We start from the raw sequence: 20449 nt of genomic DNA, 5'->3' as shown, positions 1-20449 counted from the left end.
TGTAAAGCCAGTCAGATTCCCACAGAGAAAAACTCTACCAACTTCCTGCTTAAAGGAAAAATGCCTGGCTGTCAGTATTCCAAGAGCCAAGTGGAGGAAGATGGCTGGGAATCTCAGCACCCAATATGTATACCCTGATGAATCCTACTATTGTCACCATAATCCACCCTCAACTGTACCTGGAAGACCTTAATGCAGAGACTTTGTTTTAACCTCTCCAGAAATAAAGCTCCAGTCTTCTGTAAGAATAAGAGAGGGTCAAATTCCTAGCTGCCTAGCACAGGAAGGGATCTCATCACTTCCTACAGAGACTTGAACCAATATTTTTACCCCACCCATCTTTATCCCCAGAATACTTGGTGCCACCTGAACCTGTGGGTGATTCTGCAGTGTAAACAAGATTGGTTCTAGATGTCCCAAGTACTGGCTAAGGTTCCGTTTTCTCATCTGTTTTCTAGTTTCCAAAATTGTGTCTCCTCTCTTATTTTCTTCATCGTTGTGATTTTTTTACATTAAAAAAAAAACCCCTTTGTATCATTTTAGTGAGGTTTCAGTAAGGAGTAGAAGTAGCCATGTGTATGACTAATTTCCATCTTTACTGAGAAGTTTTACAAAGCTTTTTAAGATGAATATTCAACACTGACAAAGATACAGTGAAATAGGCACAATGTGGTTACGGGATCAACAGATTGCATTCTCTGGAAAGCAAATGTGTTAATATACATCAAGAACCTAAAATGTTCATACCCTACAAACCAATGATTCCTCTGCTAGGATTGTGGATTAATTTGGAAAGAATCAACATTCTAACAATGCTGTACCTTCCCATTCATGAATATGAAATATCTTGACATTTATTCAAGTTATTTATCAGTTCCCACTTCTCAAATCTATTCCTACATAGAGGCATTATCACCACTTCTTACTTGTATTATTGCTCTGGCCACCATTACCTACCACCAGAACGGCTTTCCAAAATAAAACCATTCAAATATGGTTTTAATTTCTAAAATAAAATCAATGCAAATATGACCATGCCATACGTATCTCTGCTAAGAGTCTCTCACTAAGAGTACCCTGTCCACACGATAAAGCTAGGAATACACTCTTTCTTCAAGGCTCACTTCCTCTACAACCCCTCTCCTGACACCCCAGCTCAAGTGACCCAGTCTGTTGTCTAACAAACTTTACCCCACTTGCTTAGTCATCTTTGCCCTTCACTCAGCTGTGAATACCCTGAAGTGGGGAACTGGTTTATTTACCTTCAGGGTGCTAACCAGTGGCCTTGAACACAAAAGGAACAACTAGCAATATTTGCTGAATGATCTAGTTCCAGTCTTATTTTTCTTTTTACAGGTTAATGTAATACCCAGATACATTCCTAAGTATTTTATGGGCAGAAAATAAAAAAGTATTTGCAAAGTCCCCTTGAGGGACTGGGGAAAAATGTGGAACAACTAAACTTCCCCACCTGGGGAATTCCTGATAATCTCTCAGGCATTAGGGACTGCTAATTTAATAAATCGACCCCTTAATCTTGAGGCCTGCCCTTATGAAACGTATTTCTGGAATGGTGAAGCTAGGCCTGCAAGTACTTATGCCGAAAAGTCACCCTCCAGAGAGCATCTTTTGTGGCTCAGATGTGGTCTCTCTCTAAGACAACTCTGCAAATAAACTCAGTACCCTCCCCGCTACATGGGATGTGACTCCCAGGGGTGTGAAGTCTCCCTGGCAATTGTAGGACATGACTCTCAGGAATGAGTGTGGCCCTGGCAGTGTAGGTCTGAGAATGCCTTCTTGACCAAAGCGGGGAAAAGAAATGGAACAAAGTATACCTTCAGTGGCTAAAAGCGTTCACACAGACTCCAGAGGTCATTCTGGAGGTTACTCTTATGCAAGCTTTAGCCAAATGTTACAGACTACCACAGTATGTCAGGCCCCAACCAACTGTATACCTGAAAACCCTAGGGAGTACCCTGGATTCTTTCTAAGTCTCTATAAAGGTTTTCTAAGTAAGTTTATTTTTTTCAGAAACTTAAGGCCTCCAGATTGTTCCTATGCCAGACAGGCCCTGAAACCCAGAGGTACCAGTCTCTCCAAGAACAAGAACAAGTTTCATTTTTCTACCCCGTAAGATTAACATCCCTTTCCAGCACGAAGAAGCTAAAATGATCATTGCCCAGACACTCCTGAATATTGACAGAAAGATCATGAGGGGGAGAAGGTGTAACTGAGAAATTAGGATTTAACAAATGACTGCGATTATTGACTCATTCACATAGATATTTCTTTTTAGTGTCTATTGTTTTAGAATAGCTAGAAGGAAATACCTGAAGGTGTTGAACTGTAATCCAGTAGCCCTGATCTTTGATAATGACTGTACAACTACATTGCAAAAAAAAGCCAGTTGCCCATGTTTGTATGGATCTATTTCCGGATATTCTGTGCTGTTCCACTGATATATGTATCTATCTCTGACAACACTATACTGTGTTAGTTAACCTACCTCTATTGTAAGTCTTTAAATTGGGCAGAGTGCAAGAGTAAGGATCAATTAAGAGAGAGAGAGGAAAGGGTATGGGATATTTAGGGTTTTCTTTTTATTTCTTTTACTGGAATACTGCAAATATTCTAGAAATGATCATGGTGATGAATGCAAAACTATGTGATGATACTCATAAATCACTGATTACATACTTTTTATGGACTGCATGGTGTGTCAATTTATCTCAATAAGATTATATTTAAAAATTTACTGTGATCATTATCCTCCCACCTTCGTGAGACATGACATCCAGGGGTGAAAAGTCTCCCTGGTAACATGGGATATGACTCCCAGGGATGGACCTGACCCTGGCACTGTGAGATCAACAATGCCATCCTGACCAATTGGGGGAAAAGAAGAGTAACAAAATAAGGTATCAGTGGCTGAGAGAGTTCAAATACAGTCAGGAGGCTACCCTGACACAAGCTTCAGTTAGATATTGCTACCTATCATAGTTTGCCAAACTCCAACCAAAACCATTTCTGCCAATCCTAAAGGACACCTAGGGTGATATATGAGATTCTACAAAGGTTCCATGCACTAGGGTTACTTTCCAGAAACCTACAACCTCCTGATGTGTTCCTGGACTAGATAAGTTCTGAAATGCAGAGCGGCCGGCCTCTCCAGAACATCAATTAGTTCTATCCCCCATCCCATATTATTGACAATTCCTTCCAACATGAAAAAGTTAGAATGGACATAGCCCAAATACCCCTAAAGAGTGGTAGAAAGATCAAAGGTGATGGTGGAGTAAGAGAAGGTAGGGTTTAACAAATGAGTATGACTGCTGAATCATTATACTGATATTTCTTTTAGTCTCCCCTGTTTTGGAGCACCTAGTAGTAAAAACCTAAAACTGTGGAATTGTAACCCATACCAAACTCGGAAATCTGCTCTACAACTAATTGTTACAGTATGCTTTGAAATTCATTGCTTTTTTGTATATGTTTATCTTCACAAAAAAAGAAAAAGAAGGTCGACTGTGATGATAAATGCACAGCTATATGATGATACTGTGAACCATTAACTGAACACTTTGGATGATTACATGGCATGGAATTATATATCAGTAAAACTGCATTAACATTAAAAAAAATTTACTGTGGTAACATATTATAACGTAAATTTCCCATCAACCATTTTTAAGTATACAATTTAGTGGTATTAATTACATTCACAATGTTATGCTACCACCACCACCACCATCACCATCACCCATTACCAAAACTTTTTCATCACTCTGTACCCATTAAGCAGTAACTCCCCCCTTCCCTCCTCCCCCAGCCCCTGGTAACTGTTAATTCTGCTTTCTGTCTCTATGAATTTTCTTATTCTAGATTTCATGTGTGGACTCATTCAATATTTGTCCTTTTGGGTCTGGCTTATTTCACTAGGCATAATGTTTCTGTTGATGGAAACATGGGTTGTTTCCACCTTTTGGTTATTGTGATTATTCAGCCTTAATTTTACAGACGTGAAAACTGAGTCTTAGAGAAGCCTCAGATAGCAGAGCCAGGAGTAGTGCTCCGGACTCTTCTGCTCAACTAACCCCCTGACTTTGGCAATGTCACTTTACTGTTTGCTATATCATTGTTTAGAAAAACTCCCCTTCACATTCTGCAGCTGTTAAAAATGATATTGTGAATTACTGATTATATATGTAGAACGGAATGATCATAAGTTAAGAATGTTTGCGATTGTTATATTTTTCAAACAAATTTAAAAATTAAAAAAAAGACTATTATGAATAGTCAAAAAATAAAAACCCAAATCTCTATAAGCTAATGAATGGATAAATAAAATGTGGGATATATAAGCAATGGAGAATTATTCGGTCATAAAAAGGAACAAAGTACTGACACAAGCTACAACATGGATAAACCTCAAAAACACTATTCTAAGTGAGAGAAACTAGACACAAAACCAATGACAAAATTCATACACTGTCTAAGCACTACATCAAAATTTACAGAGTATAAGATGGAACATACCAAAACATTTAGGGTGGAGGAAATAAGGGTGAATTTTCTACTTTCCATTTCTTGGAAAGAGGTCATGTTTCTTTAACAAAAATAATACGTACATTATATATCTATAAAAAGAAATGGCCTTCTCCCACCAAAGAAGGCCCCAGGGAGGGGACTAAAGATAGCTCTTGGGGGCGGGGTGGGAATTCAGCTAACTAAACTGCAACATGTCAGGATGACAACATGAAAATCACAGATGCCTGAGACTGTAGGGATACTACCAAGGACAAAAAGCCTGCAGACACTGAGAACTACCTATAGGAGGAGCAGGGCAGATAGAGGACAGGGTAGAGAAGCATCAGCTAGCTGGCCAGAGAAGCTAGTGAGCCATCAACAGGTGAAATACAGTGGAGATGGAAGTAGAGAATACACAATTAAAGTCTGATAAAGTTTCTTTTAAAAAGGTAAGGATGAGAGGAGTCGAAGGTCAGACCCTATGTCTACATGTGAAGCAAGAGAACTGAAAGAGCTCTTCATCATACTAACTCAAGTTCAATAATTCTTAAATGGAGTGAGGGGGAGAGGAGAAATGATAGCCCCTTTCTGCGTGCAGGAGGGTTGCCTGAATTGTTGTAGGATGCCATCCCCTGGCCAATTCCCTAGGTACTATAATCCTTTAGTTAAACATCACTACAACGTATAATAAAAATTGTTCCTCATAATATGCATAGTACATGAAAATAATCGAAGGCAAGAAGAAATTCGGGTGAAAATTACTGACCTAGTCTAACCACTACTGTATAGAGGGTTCAAGGATATCTCATGGAAACATTATTTCAATATTTACTGTTTTCCTACCACTAGAGAAAGTGATAGGATGGTCAAGACCAGAGGAGGTGGAATAGAATAGGAACAAGTAGCATAAGTTAAGACTTGCAGCAGGAATAGAGAATGTACTAATTCTTGCTCCTATAGGACTATTGGTTAGGCTGTTTTAAGATCTACACCAAAAAAAAATTGGCTGATGCTAATCAATACTAGAAATTCCTAGGAATATAAAGTTCCTCACAATAAGCCAGGGTATATACCCCACATACACTTTATCGGGTGGGAGAAATACACAAAAGAGGAGGATAGGCCAGGACTCTATGTTCAACATTTGAGTAAAATGAACTACTCACTCCTCCAAGAAGGATAACAATATGGAAAGTATGGCAAAAGACTGCAAGTTGTCTCCCTGATATTTATTCCTTACATTTTTCAAATAACATGACTTCTAATTTATAGCTGATGCTTGAAAATCCAGAAGAAGAATCACAATTCCCTTGTAGTTAGATGTGGCCAAGTGACTAAGTTCTGACTACTGGGAAAAGAATGGAAATGTTTGCCTTTAAAAATAAGGAGACTTATCTTGCCCTTTCCTTCCCCTGTTTCTTTCTCCTATTGGCTGGAATGTAGATGTGATAAGCCATCCCTAAGGTGTTGCCCTCAATCACATGGCCCGGAGAACGCACCCCCACATTGTATGTCTAGCTACTATTATTTTGGGTCTCTATTACAGTGGCCAAACCTATAGCCTAACTAATATGGAAGAGGAACAAGAAAGGGGCAAAGAATAAATTCTAGATGACAATCACCACAAATGACAGCATTAAATTATTCCTGCCCTTTGTCCCTGTTTTCTGGGCACTCACCGGCACACCATGAGACATGAGGGTGTTGGGATTCATGAGGGTGACAAGTTGGTGCAGGAGATCAGGCTGGCTATCAAATAGCTCAGGTGTCAGCTTCTTCATCACCTCTTCCAAATGTTCTGCTGCAAGTGAGGGTACTCCATACCAGGTCTTCGGCTCACCCCTGCGCAAGTGGAAAGGAGACACAAAGAATGGTCACACATGGTCATGCAGGGAGCCTGCCTTGATTGCCTCCCTGGCTCCCCAGGGCCCCTGCTCACCAGTGGAGGTAGTTAATGGAGTAACTCCAGTGATCCTCAATATGCCAGCAAAAGGCTGAGAAGACCATGCCCACGTAGAGCCAAGGCACCTTCATGCCTGAGATATCTGCATTGATGTGGCACAGTACAGACTGCTCCAACACTGGCATCACATTCAGGTTCCAACCACTGGTAGCATATTCCTGTCAGGTATTTGTGGAAAGGGGATGAGGATTATATGCTAAAGGAACTGAGAGCTTAAGCCAAGTTATTTGCTCTAGCTGGGGGAACCTTAACTTTGAGGTCACAGACCTTTTTGAACCATCTAAAGAATATTATAGGTTTTCTCCCCTAAAAAATGCATATACATGAAATTTTGCCTTCAATTTCAGAGAGGTCTACAGATAAACCCACCAAATTTCATGCAAGTTAAAAACCCCTTGCTCTGGACTAAAATGTACCCTTGGCATGAGGCAGACCTGGACCCTAAGTTTTTTTTTAATTAAAATTTTTTTATTAGAAGTTGTGGGTTTACAGAACAATCATGCATAAATTACAGGAGTCCCATACCCCACCCCATCACCAACTCCTTGCCTTGGTGTGGAACACTTGTTACAACTGATAGTACTTTTTTATTATTGTACTATTTTTTTTAACAGTAAGGACCCTCACTCTTCCTGCAGATACAATCTCAGTCCCTGAACATTTCTCATTAATGAGGCATTTCGTATACCTTTTCACTTAACTCTTATAACAAATTTGCAAGGTAGATATTATCCCCATTTTACAGATAGGGAAACAGGCTCAAAGAAGTGAGAGAACCAATGCCAGGTACTAGGCTGTGTTCTTTACATGCATCACTTCACGTAAATCTCACAACAACCATGTGAGGCATGCATAATTTTCTCTATTATATAAAGATACTGAATCTTTCAGATTATTAAATGACTTGCGTAAGCTCACATAGCTGACATACACCCATGAATCATCCACTCACCTCCTCCTCAGGGGTTAGGTGCCGCTTACTGTCACTGACAGGGAAACCACTGCCAAATTCTTTGGAATGGATGTCAGCCCCATATTCAACAGTCACATCTTCTTCAATGCTATTCACCAGCCGCCAGAATTCCTTCTCCACAAGTTCCGTGGGCACCATCTGGGATAACAGGAATAGCAGGTAACTGTGGCTCATATCTTGACCCCACTGCCCCAAAACTGAGACAATCAGGCACCAAATCCTACAACCCTAGCGCCAACACTATCCAACACCTACGTGCACAGGCATGTTGAAATAGTCAGCTTTAAAGGAGTCAGCCATCTCGCCAAAGCTCTGCAGAGTATATTCCCGGGTAGCCTGCTCGAAGCCGAAGGCTTCAGGGGGCCTCTTACACTCCTGAAACCCAAAGGACAACTTGTCACAAAGGCAGAGGCAAGAGGTAGAGAGCTCAAAAAATGAAACTTGAATACTGAGTAGGAGCAGGGTGGGAGAACAGTTCTAGGTTTGCACTCAAGGCCCCTTTTAAGTTCTTTTTCTCCTACCAGTGGAGCTAAATTAGACTTTACATTTTTCATATGCACTTCCACCATGCCTTTGCTTATACAGTTTCTTCTTATTGGACTGTTCTCTCCCACTTTCTCTCCGATACCTCAAAACTCAAATCCCATCATACACTCTCCAGGAAGCCCTCCCTCATAACCTCTAAACCACTGACTCTCAATTAAATACACAATCCTATGCTCTTCTGCCATCATTTTCTTCTCTCTAGCTAAAATATGAATTCATACAGGGTACTCAGGGAAGCTTTTTCTATGCCCAGACTGAAACTACAAGTCTGGGAAAATAGCACTGAATATTCTAACACCTTGGTAGATGGGAAACTAAGGCACCGGCTCCTATAGTGTCAAACCCTCAACACTATTTCTGTTCTTTAGGCTGTCTCAGAAGACAGGAGGTACCTCACTTTGTACTTACGCTTTATGGTTTTAAATGAGAACTGTGTATACTACAGAGTCAGACACACACCTTGCTCATTTCTGAAAAGTATATAATCTGGTTTGGTGGCCCATAATCACATAAGAGAAGGGAGCCAAGTAGAACCGACATTTTCCTTGTCCATGAGTGTATCCAATATCCTCTTGACTACCAAGGCCATTACGCATTGCCCTAACCTCTTTCCTTACTCATGTCTATGTGCACATCTAGTCTCTATGACCACACTGAGTCCCTAAGATAAGGCAAGAGACTATGAATGAGTGTCTGCCTCCAGAAACCCTGAGGGAAAGGTAGTTGATGAGCACCCAGAATTTGGATCAAGCTCATAAAATGTCCCTGCCAGACTTCCCATGCCTCTTAGACCTCACTGCTGTTTTAGCTACTCTCCTCACTGTCCCTACCCACTCTAGGTGCATTCTCCCCTATATATCTTGGACTAAAGATATTAGTTCCTCCTTCCCTTGGACTAAAACACCTTCCCCCTCTTCTATAGTTAAAGTCTACATTATTACAAACCAACCTAAATACCACATAGAAGGAAAACAAATAAATGTTATACCCATATGATGGACTATTATGTATTCCATAGATGGACTATTATGTATTCCCTAGAAGAAAAAAATCATATCTGTGAATAAATTTAATAATACAGAAAAATGAATATGAAATAACAGATGAAAATATATTAAAAATATTATGAACTTGTTAAAAAGTTATATATGGAACAGCAAAAAGATGAGAAGAAAATATACCACACTATTAATAATGGTTATCTCTAGATAGTGGGATGATAGGTAATTTGTTTATTTTCCAAGCTTTCTAAAAAACAAACAAAAAAGACCTTGGAAATCAAAAGAACAATTTTTTCCTTAATATTCCTGTCCTTCAAATCTCATTCCTGATATCTTCTAGGATTGCCCTTAGTCATTTTTTTCTCCTCTCATCTTCTATATCTGTTTCTAACACACAAGTTAGCATTTGATTATACATCATCATAGTCTGTCTTAATAAAAAATCTTGCCTCCCCAAGTGGTCTAGGAGCTCTCAAAAGACAGAAGCAAAGTCTTACCCCCAAAGCTCTGCCCAGTCCAGCCCCACCCCAGACACCCAAAACATAAGACTTTCACTGGCCCTCCACAAGGCCAGGTGAAGGGCGGCATGGACACCCTATGGAGGCAGATGCAGACTAGAGCTGGGGAGGCCTTACCGCCATGACACACTTTGGGCACCGCCAGACACCCTTGGGGATCTCAGGCAGAGGAGGCAGAAGGCAGAAGATGTGGTAGTTGTCATCACAGCCATCGCACAGCAGGAGTTTGTCGTCCTCATCCCCTCGGGAACACATCCGGCATACATATGACTCGATCTGCCAGGGGAGGGAAGGAAAACGTCATGAACTTAAGCCCTGTCCAGCCTTCAAACATCAGGCTTCTTCAGAGTCTAGTACTCCAGTCCACAGTTCATTACAAACCCACTATGCTTGCTGGCTGGATCATTCACAGCCCTTGAACAGGCTATTCATGCTAGATCTGGAGTTTAACTGCATGCACATACCAACTCCCCAAATAAGCTGGCAGAGCTGTGGGAGCAGGATCTTTATCATTCTATTCTGGATACTCATTTTCATTCATTCAATAAAAAACTTACTAAACACCTATGTGTTCAACACTGTGCTGGACTCTGCGATCACAGAGATGAAAAAGATATGGTATCTGCCTTCTAAGAGCATACATGCTCTAGGGATGCATGTTCGTAAAAATTAAACCACAGTGTGAAAATTGCCAACAGAGGTCCAATAAAGGGTAATGTGGGAGTCTAGAGAAGGAAGCACTCAAATCGGCTGAAGATAAAGAAAGCCTTGAGGAAAGACTTCATCGAAGAGGTGATACTCAAAACCGGCTGAAACCTGAAAGCAAATCGAAGTCTGGCAATAGGGCACAGGCACAGGAGGAAAATCTTCCAGGCGGAAGCAACAGCATGTGCAAAGCATGGGGAATCAGAGTATAGTGCGTCTCGGGGAAAAAAAAAAAGAACATACCTACAAGTAGTTCAGTGTGGCTATAGCAGAGGAGTGAGGTGGGCAGTGCTGGGGAATGAGGCTAGAGGTCAGCAAGGGCTGGATCATGCATGGTAATGAGGAGCTTAGGCTTTATCCTGAAGCAATGGATAATGAGTCTCCTTCTCTGGACCCTTCCAGCACTTCATATGTTGACAGCACTTGATCACCCTTTCTTGTTCTTTGTTCCATGTGAGTTGGCCTTGTTTCCCCAATTAAGTGAGCTACCTGAGGGCAGGGCCCACCAGGCCCACTTTCTGCTTAATGCAACCTTAATGGTCCAGTGCCATGCTGGGGAAATGCTCGTTGAAGGGACGAGAAGCAGAACACTGGGAAGTCAGGGCTAGTCCTTACAAACTGGGCATTGCTGTGGTTCCTCCGCAGCCTCATGGTCATCTTGGTACAGGGTTCTGGGCTGTGACTCAGCTCATCCTTGCTCTCCAGGAAGGTCTTGGGTGAAGCTGACTCTAATTTCACATCCCCGCCTGACTCCTCTTTTACCACCACAGTCGGGGGACACTCAGGCCCTTCCTTATCTAGGAGAGACAAAAGCAGCTCTACAGGTCCAGGACAGTTAGGGACCTGCCTCCTCTCCCCAGGTGAATCCATCCTTCACACTGTCCCAGCCTGTTAGGCCTCACCTTTCTTCCTCAGAGTCTTATCCTTGGCCATGAGGCCCAGGCCCATCATCTTGGGGCCTGCCCCATAGATCTGTAGCTTCTTCAGTTCCGGATTCTTTTCAATGTCTTCCTCTGTGGGTTCCGGCTGGGAAGAAAAGAAAGAAATGAATCAAGACTGCTATCTTGGGCAGATTACCCCATCTTAAAAAAACAAAAGCTCAGATTATTTATCACCTGGGCTCATGCCAGGGGCTGAGGCATAGAAAGGCCAGGGCAAGAATTCAGAGCTGCTTTTTGGTGACTGGGGTAAGTGAGCTCTCTCTTCAGCCCTCTTACAGAAAAGAATTAAGACAAGATCTCAGTTTTCTCAACTGTAAAATGAGAATATTAACTCCTACCTTATAATGATGAGGGGGTTGGGGATAACGTATATTTAAAAAACCTAACTATGTTTGGCATAAAGTATTCAGTATGATAATGACTAACATGATCTGCTAAATTACATACTTCAATGAGCCCAGTGACAAGTGTCTGTCTAGTTCTCTGCTATATCCTCAGTGCCTAGAAGAATGAGTGGCACATAAGCCTCTTCCTGGAGGTAGGACATAGATATAAGGAGAAAGAAGAGTTGTACTTCTATGAGCAAAGTGAATAAGGAAAGCAATATGGCAGACATGCCAAGATATTGAATGAACACATCAAGACCCAATTAGAACCTCAGCTGAGGGTGGAGGAAAGAGTAAGAGTGAAACCAAAGACTTGGCACTCTAGGGCTCAAAAGAACTCAGAAAACTGAGAAAAAGAAAAAAGGATAATGGAGTTAGCATTCACCAGGGGAGGGAGAGAACTCTCTCCACTCCAAAGCCCTAACATAGAAGTGAAGTACTCACATCAGGCTGTAGTCTCTTGGCCCGCCGGCCATAGCTGTTGAACTTTGAAGGCTGCACAGACTGTCGGAGGGGGATACTGTGGGGTTTGTACTCTTTGTCCTTCTCCTCATTATCAAAGGGGCGTGTGTTGCACTGCTGAGGACAGGGGAGGAGTACGAGTTAGGGCATGGGATTCCAGTCCCCAACAGCAAAGGCTTCCCTTGCAACCCAATGGTAACCAAAGTTGTGATTCCACCCCCCTGCTCCACATCAATAGTCCCTACTCAACTGATCTTACTCTCTGACACCAGCATACACTTTGGGAATTTTTCTCAGTGCCTTTGCTTATATCATTTCTCCTTTCAACCACCTCCCTCCCAACCATTTCCCTAACTAATCTAGACCCCATCTCTTTGCAGATCTCTCCAACCCAAAAGATCTCTCCTTTTTCTGAATTCCTCTATTTAAGAACTCATCACATCACAGATAGCAGCCTAAATCTTGAAGTCAACTCCAGGAACTTTGGCCCTGGGTAATGTGGGAACTGAATAAGCACCAACAGGAAAGGGTAACAGTTCAGCACCACTGAACCAGTTCCATTAGAAATTTGTGTCTGGAGATAAAGCCTCCCTCCACTCCAGCTTCATATCCTTACCACTAGGTTGGCTCCAGACTGGTACATCTCATAGGGATAAACAATGCGTTCATAGTGGGAGCGCAGCAGAGAGCCAATATTTTTGCCCGGTGGGTAGTTGAGGCGCTGGGCCACCCGGGCCCACCGACGGTCCTTGCAGATGGCTTCATAGCCACCTTCCTCCACCACGATCTGAAAGGATAAGTGGGAAGGGACATGGATGTACTGTGTGTATATACATGGAGGAGTAAGTCTGTAAAAGGACAATGAGGACAACTCCAGCACCTCACATCACTGGGGACTACTCTCCTCCCAACCACCACCACCCAGACTTAAACTGCAGCAAGAGATGCCAAGATGTTCTGATGACAGTTTGTGTGCTATCAGACTGTGACCCTTCCATTTTAGTCCAGAGATTCAATATCCAAACCAAGAGGGACCCTGAGTAACAAAGCTATTTGTGTGTGTTTAGGGGCAAGGTAAGAAAAATCTGTTCTTACTTTGCTGAGGCTGTAGAGGTCCAAGATCCGTCGTTCTACATTGGGAATCTTCAAGGAGGAGCCCTGGATTTCCCAAAATTTGGCAATCTGGTCCAAGTAGTTCAGTTTCACCCTCGTCTGGGCCTGGGGAAGAAATGGCTTACAGATTCCACTCCTCCCCTCCCCCTATACCAACTCCTGTCTTCTGGTTGAATTTTAGGGGAAGAGAAAAGGTACCGAGCAGCCTACCTACACTACCCAGGGCCTCTCCCAGTTAACTGGATCCCAGTCTCTAGGTGGTGCTTAGCCCCACCTCCTTTCTCACTTCTGCCACATTCAGATAAACTCAAGATTCCAAAACAGAAAGGGTCACAACAGTCATACATTCTCTCTTGATTATCTCTTACAGACAGGGACACAGAGGCCCACAGTGGTTATATTGCACAGCAAGTACCAGGAGATCTGGGTGCCAAAAAACTTTAAATTTTTGCTTTTCCTCTGCTACTGATTTGCTGTAAAAAACCCTGTTTTTTTTATTAAAAGAGAATAAAGTAACTCCCAGTGCATTTATTCCACAGGAGGAGACTTAATGAGAGTAATACAGTGAAGGCTCTCTTGGAATATTCAGAGTTCTATCTACGCTCTAAGCATGTTTCAGGGAATGAAGGTTCCAGAAGAACACATTAACCTCTTCTTATGCACCATGATACTTATTCCACGATGAGTGCATGCTATAGTTTGGCTGGCCTAAAGAACTAAGAGATGGTGTGCCAAAGCAACACTGGTGCCTGGCGAGCCCAGGACCCAATGTGGGCCAAAGATCCTAGGAAATAAGGCATGAACCATGCTTCCCTGAAATCTCAGTAGCCCAAGAAGGCCTCCAAAGGCTTCAAGTCTATCACCTCCTCACCCCAGTCAGAGGGCCTGATTCTAAAGAGAACTCGAACATTACTACCATTCACCACCTTGTCCTGGTCCCATTAGGAAGAACAGGGATAGTTCTATTTCATAGATGAGGAAAACTAAAACATACTTGTAGAAAGAAATGACCTATGGCTCCTTGGCTGTAAGAACATGTAAGGACCCAGAAACCCTATTTTTTCCATCTCAATTCCTTAGCTTTCTGGCCTTTTCTCATCCCTCTTCCTCCCCCACATTAACCAGCACCATCCCTTTGGAAATTCTGCCCCTGTCCCTTGCTAGGCTACTGCTGGCCCTAGCTACATACCTTCCCCACCCCCCAAACCTGGTGAGATCTACTTCTCTAAGGACCTTGCACCTTCTACCAGAGATTACTTTTGCCCTGACCAGAAGAGTATCTAGACCAGTGATTCTCAATGGTGGTGGGGGTTGGGTTTGGGTGATTTTGCCTCCCCCCCGGGACATGTGTCAATGTCTGGAGATGTTTTTGGTTGTTGTCATAACTTGGAGGGGGTGCTATTGGCATCTAATGGGCAGAAGCCAGGGATGCTGATAAACATCTACAATGCACAGGACAGCACCCCCACAACAAATAATTATCTGGCCCAAAAAGTCAGTAGTGTCAAGGCTGAAAAACCTTGATCTAGAAGACGAAAAAACTTTTAGGTCATGGGTATTCAGCTGGGTCTAATAACCCCCCAGAACATCTATTAAGGTTTGTGAACATATAATAATGGGAGAAAGGAATGGTAGCACACTTCTAGCCTAGTCTTCCATGAAAAACTTAAGGACCTGACTTGGAACTAGAATCAGGGGACCCACTCTACTACGCCAGGGCATTCTCAAGTCCCTGTTGGAGAACCCCACCCACCCATACAAAGGGTCTGGACTTCCTGTACAGAACAAAAGGGAGAGGAAAAACTTTATCTGCCTGACCCTCTGCCCAGGTTTTTAACAATTCCAGCCTCCATACAGACCAGTTCTTGCATTGCTCCCACCCTTCTACATCACCTCCCACCTTACCAAGCACTAGAGAAAAAAAGAGGAACACCTTACCAAGCACCAGAGAAAAAAGGAGGAAACAAAGGGTCATGAATGAATTGGATAGATGAGGCTATATTCAGCTGGCCAAGCAAGGGTCTCAACCCCATTTTTCCCTTTTGTTGACCCAAATAGGATAGGTTAGTTGACAGGGGAGCTTCAGAAATAGCAAATCTTTGTGGAAAAGAAATATCCCCAACTTTTAGGCTATTAAATTAAAAATGCTAAATGTCCCCTGCTCTTGGTTATATTCAGAGATGGGAAATTTTCTCCATATCCTGGGCACACTAAAGAGATTCAATTGAAACCACCTTAGCCAAATAGGATATGAAGGAAGTGAGACCAGAGCTCAGGTATCCACTCTCTTTACCCCACCATCACTGCTAGTCTTACCTCTAATTCATTCAGCCTTTGGATTCGAGGGGTAAACCTGAAGTTGTCCACTTCCACAGCAAAGGGTGGCTGCCAGTCCTGAGAAGGTAGAGGGAGGGAACAGGACTTGGATTATTCCAGCTTAGGGCATTACCAGAGAGTACCAAAAGCAGCTCAGCACCCCATTTACGCCTTCCCAGACCCCTAGCCACCCCAGACCCTTCAACCTGGCAAACATCAACCCACCACTCCAAAACATAACTCACAACAGGGCCTAGTAGACCCTCACTCCACATCCAAGGCCCCATGCATGTGCCCCGGGAAACTCCTGAATCTCTCACAAGAGTATGGTGCCAGGATTTCAAGAAATAGAGAGATGGGACCCAAAACAGTTGACCCTAAACCCTCCCTACATCTACACTCACCCCTCATCCCCTAGGCAAGTACTGAAGCACACACAGTAAGGGAGTACTAGGAAGCACATAGGATGTGAAGTCAGAAGACCTGGGTTCATGTTCTAGCACCACTGCTTACTAGCGATGGGATTTACCTTCTTGAACCTGTAAGGTGGGAATAGGAACTTTTGCCCTGACTTCCTCACAAGACCAATATTGAAAATCAAACCGGTTTTCAAATGAAAATGTTTTTCAAAGGAGCCATCGTTATGAGTTAACATCTAAGGCTGACCCCACCACTCCAAAACACACGCAGGGTAGCTCAGCTCCAGCTCTGGCAGGATTTAAAGATTTGGGCCTTTAATGTCAGTTTAAAGGGCCTGAGATAGACACTACATGAAAAAGCAAGGAACAAGGAGCAAGAATCTACATCACTCACCAGATCTGGTAGGTTTCCTGCGGGTCCTCTCTCATACACCTGCCCAGTACAGGAAAAGGGCAGGGGGGAAGCCCCAGGGGAGGGGAAAGTGCTGGGATGCCCGACTGTGGTGGCAAAGAATGGGGGGATTTGGGGACGGGGGAGGAAGTCAGGGAAAGGTAATGAAGGTGGGGAAAGACTCTGCTCTGTCATTTAGAGCTTGTTCTGTCTTGCCCAAGGGTGCTGGTGAAGAGCCCTGCCCCACCCCACCTACACACAAATCTCCCATTCAGTTCTCTCCTCCCCAGAGCCCTGGCTCCTGCTGGGATAGGGAAAAGAACCTAGAATAACCTAGACTAATGTTCTTATTTTACAAATGAGGAAAGTAAGGCCTAGAGAAGAAATGTGATTTCTCCAAAATCACATGCTGAGTTAGTTCTAGAGCCAAGACTAGAACCCATGTCTTCTGACCTCATGTCTTCTGGTGAACACTGCACCAAGTGTTCATAGATGCATGCATGCATACGTGTGTGTATATGTATGTGTCTGTGTGACAATAAAAGAGAAGAAAAAAGTGATTGGCTGCTTCTGTGCACACACTTTTAGAAAAGGGGCCAAAGAACTCTCACATGCATGCACATATATCCCTTCCCCCAATGTAAAGTACATAAAACATATATATATGGTTTTTTTTGCCCCTTCTTTACTGAGCCCCAGGTGTTTGCTGTGTGTTTATATATATATATATATATATAGACACACATTATTTTAGATTATATATAATTATATATATATAAAATATAAAATGGTATGGCTCAAGCACAGACAAGCTCCCTAAAGAGCTTGTGCCCTCTTGCCTCCAACGAGTTGAGCCCTCTGATCAGGGCAGTTACCCAGGTAAAAAGGTGCTCACACCCAAAAGTCTAGGAACCCATCTTTCCTGCTGAATTTGTTTAGAAGAGGAAGTGTACAACTTGACAGGAAACGGCAGATGCAGAATCCTAGAACAGGCGCTATGGGTGCAGCTGGGGAATGTCCAGCAAATCTCTCTGCCCGGCTCTCCTTGGTACTTACCAGCTCCCTCACTTCTGTGTGCCAAATGTTCAATATGTCAGTATCACCAGATGTGATGATAAAAAAGTTGGCTACCTGATGCAGGAAGCAAGGTCCTTCCAAACTCCCCTGTGACTGCTCCAGGTTACCAATTCTCTCCCTCTCACCCATTTTCCCCAAGCATAGCAGTCACATGCCCTCTATTTCAGACCCCAAACCATCTTTCCACAGGCAAACCTCCAATTCCCAAGCACCCATCCTGGGTCCAAGAACCACTTTGGTGAGTGTTTCAAATTCCAACCAAAAGAAGGCAGAGCAGCCTAAAAGGCTACTTCAGGGCAGCTCAAGAAGAAAACAAAAACACAGAACAAAACCAGAACGAGAAGGGTCTTTGGGATTGGAGGAAAGCACACTGTTGGAGTAGGCAGGAGAAGCATAACAAATGACAACCCCCTTCTGGTCATACACACACTTGGACATGCCACTTTTTACCTTCCTGCTCCAAGGCAAGTTAACAACACCAGCACAAGGCCAGCCTGCCCAAGTAAGTCCAATACAGAAAAATGGAAATTCAGGCCGTAACTACCTCCTGTCAGATATGCTTCTTTCCCATAGGCCTGCCCAACCACTTTAGGGCGTCCCTCCTTGAGGGTGCCTAGGACTCCAGCCTCTCCCTTCTGCTAGCCTCCCTGACCTCTCATTACCCATTGCCACTCCCTTGCCATGGACAAGGATACCTCAGAGATCTGTGGCCAGGGTTCAACAAGGAAAAAATTGGCTTACCCAACACCACCCAGAGGATCCATCTGAAACCAGTCTAGATATGTGGCTGAGCACCAGAAAGCACCAAGGTAGATAAGGAGGCCTATGGTGCCCTCCTCAGGTGAGAGTGAGGCTACCCATCCAACCCAGCCAGGAGATACCCACAACACACCTAGCTCCAGCCCATCTCTCAATTTCTGCCCAAGAAATTGCAAGTGGTCATTGAACACCATACACCTTTACTTCTCCACTATGCTGGCAAAACCATCCTAGCCCTTGGGGGACTTCTGGCCTGAAGCCAGGCCCAGGAAAGACAGGCCCTTTGTTTCTGACCTCTGGGGAATCAAGTGTTCCAAGGGTGCAGACTTCCATAGCTTCATTCTGTTTCTAAGTGCCCAGAAATGTCCTATCCTCTGGAAGCCCCTACATCCTGGGACAGAACACAATAAAAATCTTCTGAGAAGCACTCATAACCCAACCCAAACTAACTGATACCCAAGCCGACTGGTCCAAGCTTTTCTGTAGGAAGTCAAGTCTGAGCGGTGATGTGCAGGAAAAGTCTTTGACATTGCCTTCAACCCTAAGAAAGGAAAGGGACAATTCCCTGAGCCCATCTCAGGGGAGCCAGATCTAGCATTCCCTGTGAGACTGACTTCCTGACTCTGGTCTACCAGGCCAGGATATTATCATAGATAGGCTGTGAATAAATATGAGTCAACCCACGTCGGAGCAAATCAATGACCACATCAAACAACTTCAGTCACAGTAATTACCACGTATCTAGCGCCTACTACACACTTGACGCTACCTAGTTTAATCCAACCTCACAATAACCATTCAAAGAACATGAGACCCATTTCACAGGCTCAGAGATTACATTACTTGCCCAAGGTCACACAGCAGGTAGGCTAAAGAGTGGAGTTTTAAACTCAGGTCTGTCTCCGTCAGAGCTGTGATCTTTCCACTACACCTGATTGCCTGTCTTATGAGAAGTGATGACAGCGGATAGATGAAAAGGCCGTATTTAGCACAACGCTGACCTAAGTGGACAGGGGTAACCAAGAGATGTGCAGGATGCTGCTCAATGAACTCTCCTCCGCTTACTAGGCACTCCCTGTTTTTAACCTTACCAGGAGTGCTTCTGAAGATGAGGGGCGGGGTGGGGGTGGGGTTGAGCCTCTGTGACTCCGTGTCACTGTGGGCTTCACATCGCAAGAGGACCCCTGGCCCCAGCACCCTTCATCTGACCCGGGCTGCATCCACACGGTCCCAGAAGCCTCATTTCCCCACACCTCGAACTAGCCTCCGCCTCAGACTTCGCCGACTACTCTAGTTCCCCATCCCCGGCCTCACCACTGGCGACCACGGGCTCCGGGTCTTACCGCGGGTGGGCGGATCTTGCAAATGCCCGACTTCTCGGCGATGGGCCTGATTTTCGCGATGTAGCCAAGCGGGTCTCGGAACTCGGCCCAGCTGGGCTCGAACACCGGGCACTCCGGCGGTGGGAGGAAGTCGTCGGCCCCTGGCTCCATGGTGGGCCCTAGGGCTGGGTCAGGGATCAGGAGGACTTGGACCGCCCTTTAAGGGCTCATGGCGCCGCCGCTGTCTGAGACCTAGGTACTGCTCGGAAAGTAGGCCCTAAACAGGGCGGACGCCGCCCGCCGAGGGTCTAGGGGGCGCGTGGCTGCTGCGCTCTGAAAGTTTCAGGCTGCCGCTACTGCTACACGCTCTTCGTCCCGCTCCTTTCCTTTCAAATTCCGCCGCTGCCTCCCAGCTACCACTGCCTACACCACCACAGTTACCTCCCAACCGCCACGGCCTGCATCGCCGCCGCCGCCGCCATCTTGGTTTGTCAGCGTCTCCCCTCCCCTCGCCACAACAAACCGGATCCCTCCGCGGGGTGTTCCTCCGAGCCTCGTATACCTTGCGTCAGGCTAAGACGTAGGAAGCCTTCATCCCATGAGGAACGAGCTGAATTGGCTGGCGTAGGTTCCCTATATGGTAGCGGGAACTCAAAAGTACCGCCCCAACCTAGAGCAAATAGTCCATGTCAACGGCGGAGGAGCAAGATTGTAATTAGTAACCGGGACCTTTTTCCGGATAGGCCGGCCGTGCACGTTTAAAGGCCAGTGCTGCGCATGCGCGTTGTGGCGACAGACCGGAAGAGGCGCTGGCATCGGTGGGTGGTGGGCTAACTGGCACCCCCTTGAGGACCTCAGGCCAAGCGCGAGCCCCGCCCCAATGTTCTCTCCCCTTTCTCTTTGGTCTTTCTGGTACAGGCTTTGGAAAGCAGCCTGGGGTATCTGATTTCCAGAATCCCTTTTGCTGGAGCACAGGTTGGGCGAGACATCCTGGGCTGGAGCTTTGACATCCCGAAAGAAGGAAGGGAGG

General features: G+C 44.5%; 1 protein-coding gene across 11 annotated transcripts in view; it reads right to left on the bottom strand.

Moving 5' to 3' along the window:
- Positions 1–20146, bottom strand: part of KDM5C (lysine demethylase 5C) — a 32699-nt gene extending 12553 nt beyond the window's left edge. For 4 of the 11 annotated variants that reach the window (XM_077145530.1, XM_077145532.1, XM_077145539.1 and 1 more), the window contains exons 1-12: positions 19441–20145; positions 15452–15529; positions 13118–13240; positions 12639–12809; positions 12005–12139; positions 11136–11259; positions 10849–11051; positions 9646–9804; positions 7719–7838; positions 7443–7601; positions 6467–6648; positions 6207–6369 (exon numbers count right to left, since the gene is read on the bottom strand). In XM_077145530.1, coding sequence (XP_077001645.1) covers positions 6207–6369; positions 6467–6648; positions 7443–7601; positions 7719–7838; positions 9646–9804; positions 10849–11051; positions 11136–11259; positions 12005–12139; positions 12639–12809; positions 13118–13240; positions 15452–15529; positions 19441–19590 — 1767 coding nt within the window. In that variant the 5' untranslated portion in view covers positions 19591–20145. Of the gene's footprint in view, positions 1–6206; positions 6370–6466; positions 6649–7442; positions 7602–7718; positions 7839–9645; positions 9805–10848; positions 11052–11135; positions 11260–12004; positions 12140–12638; positions 12810–13117; positions 13241–15451; positions 15530–19440 lie in introns of all 11 variants that reach the window. The other 7 variants (XM_077145535.1, XM_077145537.1, XM_077145533.1 and 4 more) reach the window with 6 other exon arrangements.
- Between the last annotated feature and the right edge of the window lie 303 nt (positions 20147–20449).

Source organism: Tamandua tetradactyla, chromosome X (assembly GCF_023851605.1).
Source record: "Tamandua tetradactyla isolate mTamTet1 chromosome X, mTamTet1.pri, whole genome shotgun sequence".
Lineage (NCBI taxonomy): Eukaryota > Metazoa > Chordata > Mammalia > Pilosa > Myrmecophagidae > Tamandua > Tamandua tetradactyla.
Note: the sequence above shows the minus strand (reverse complement) of the source record. Positions and strands in the feature narration are given on the sequence as shown.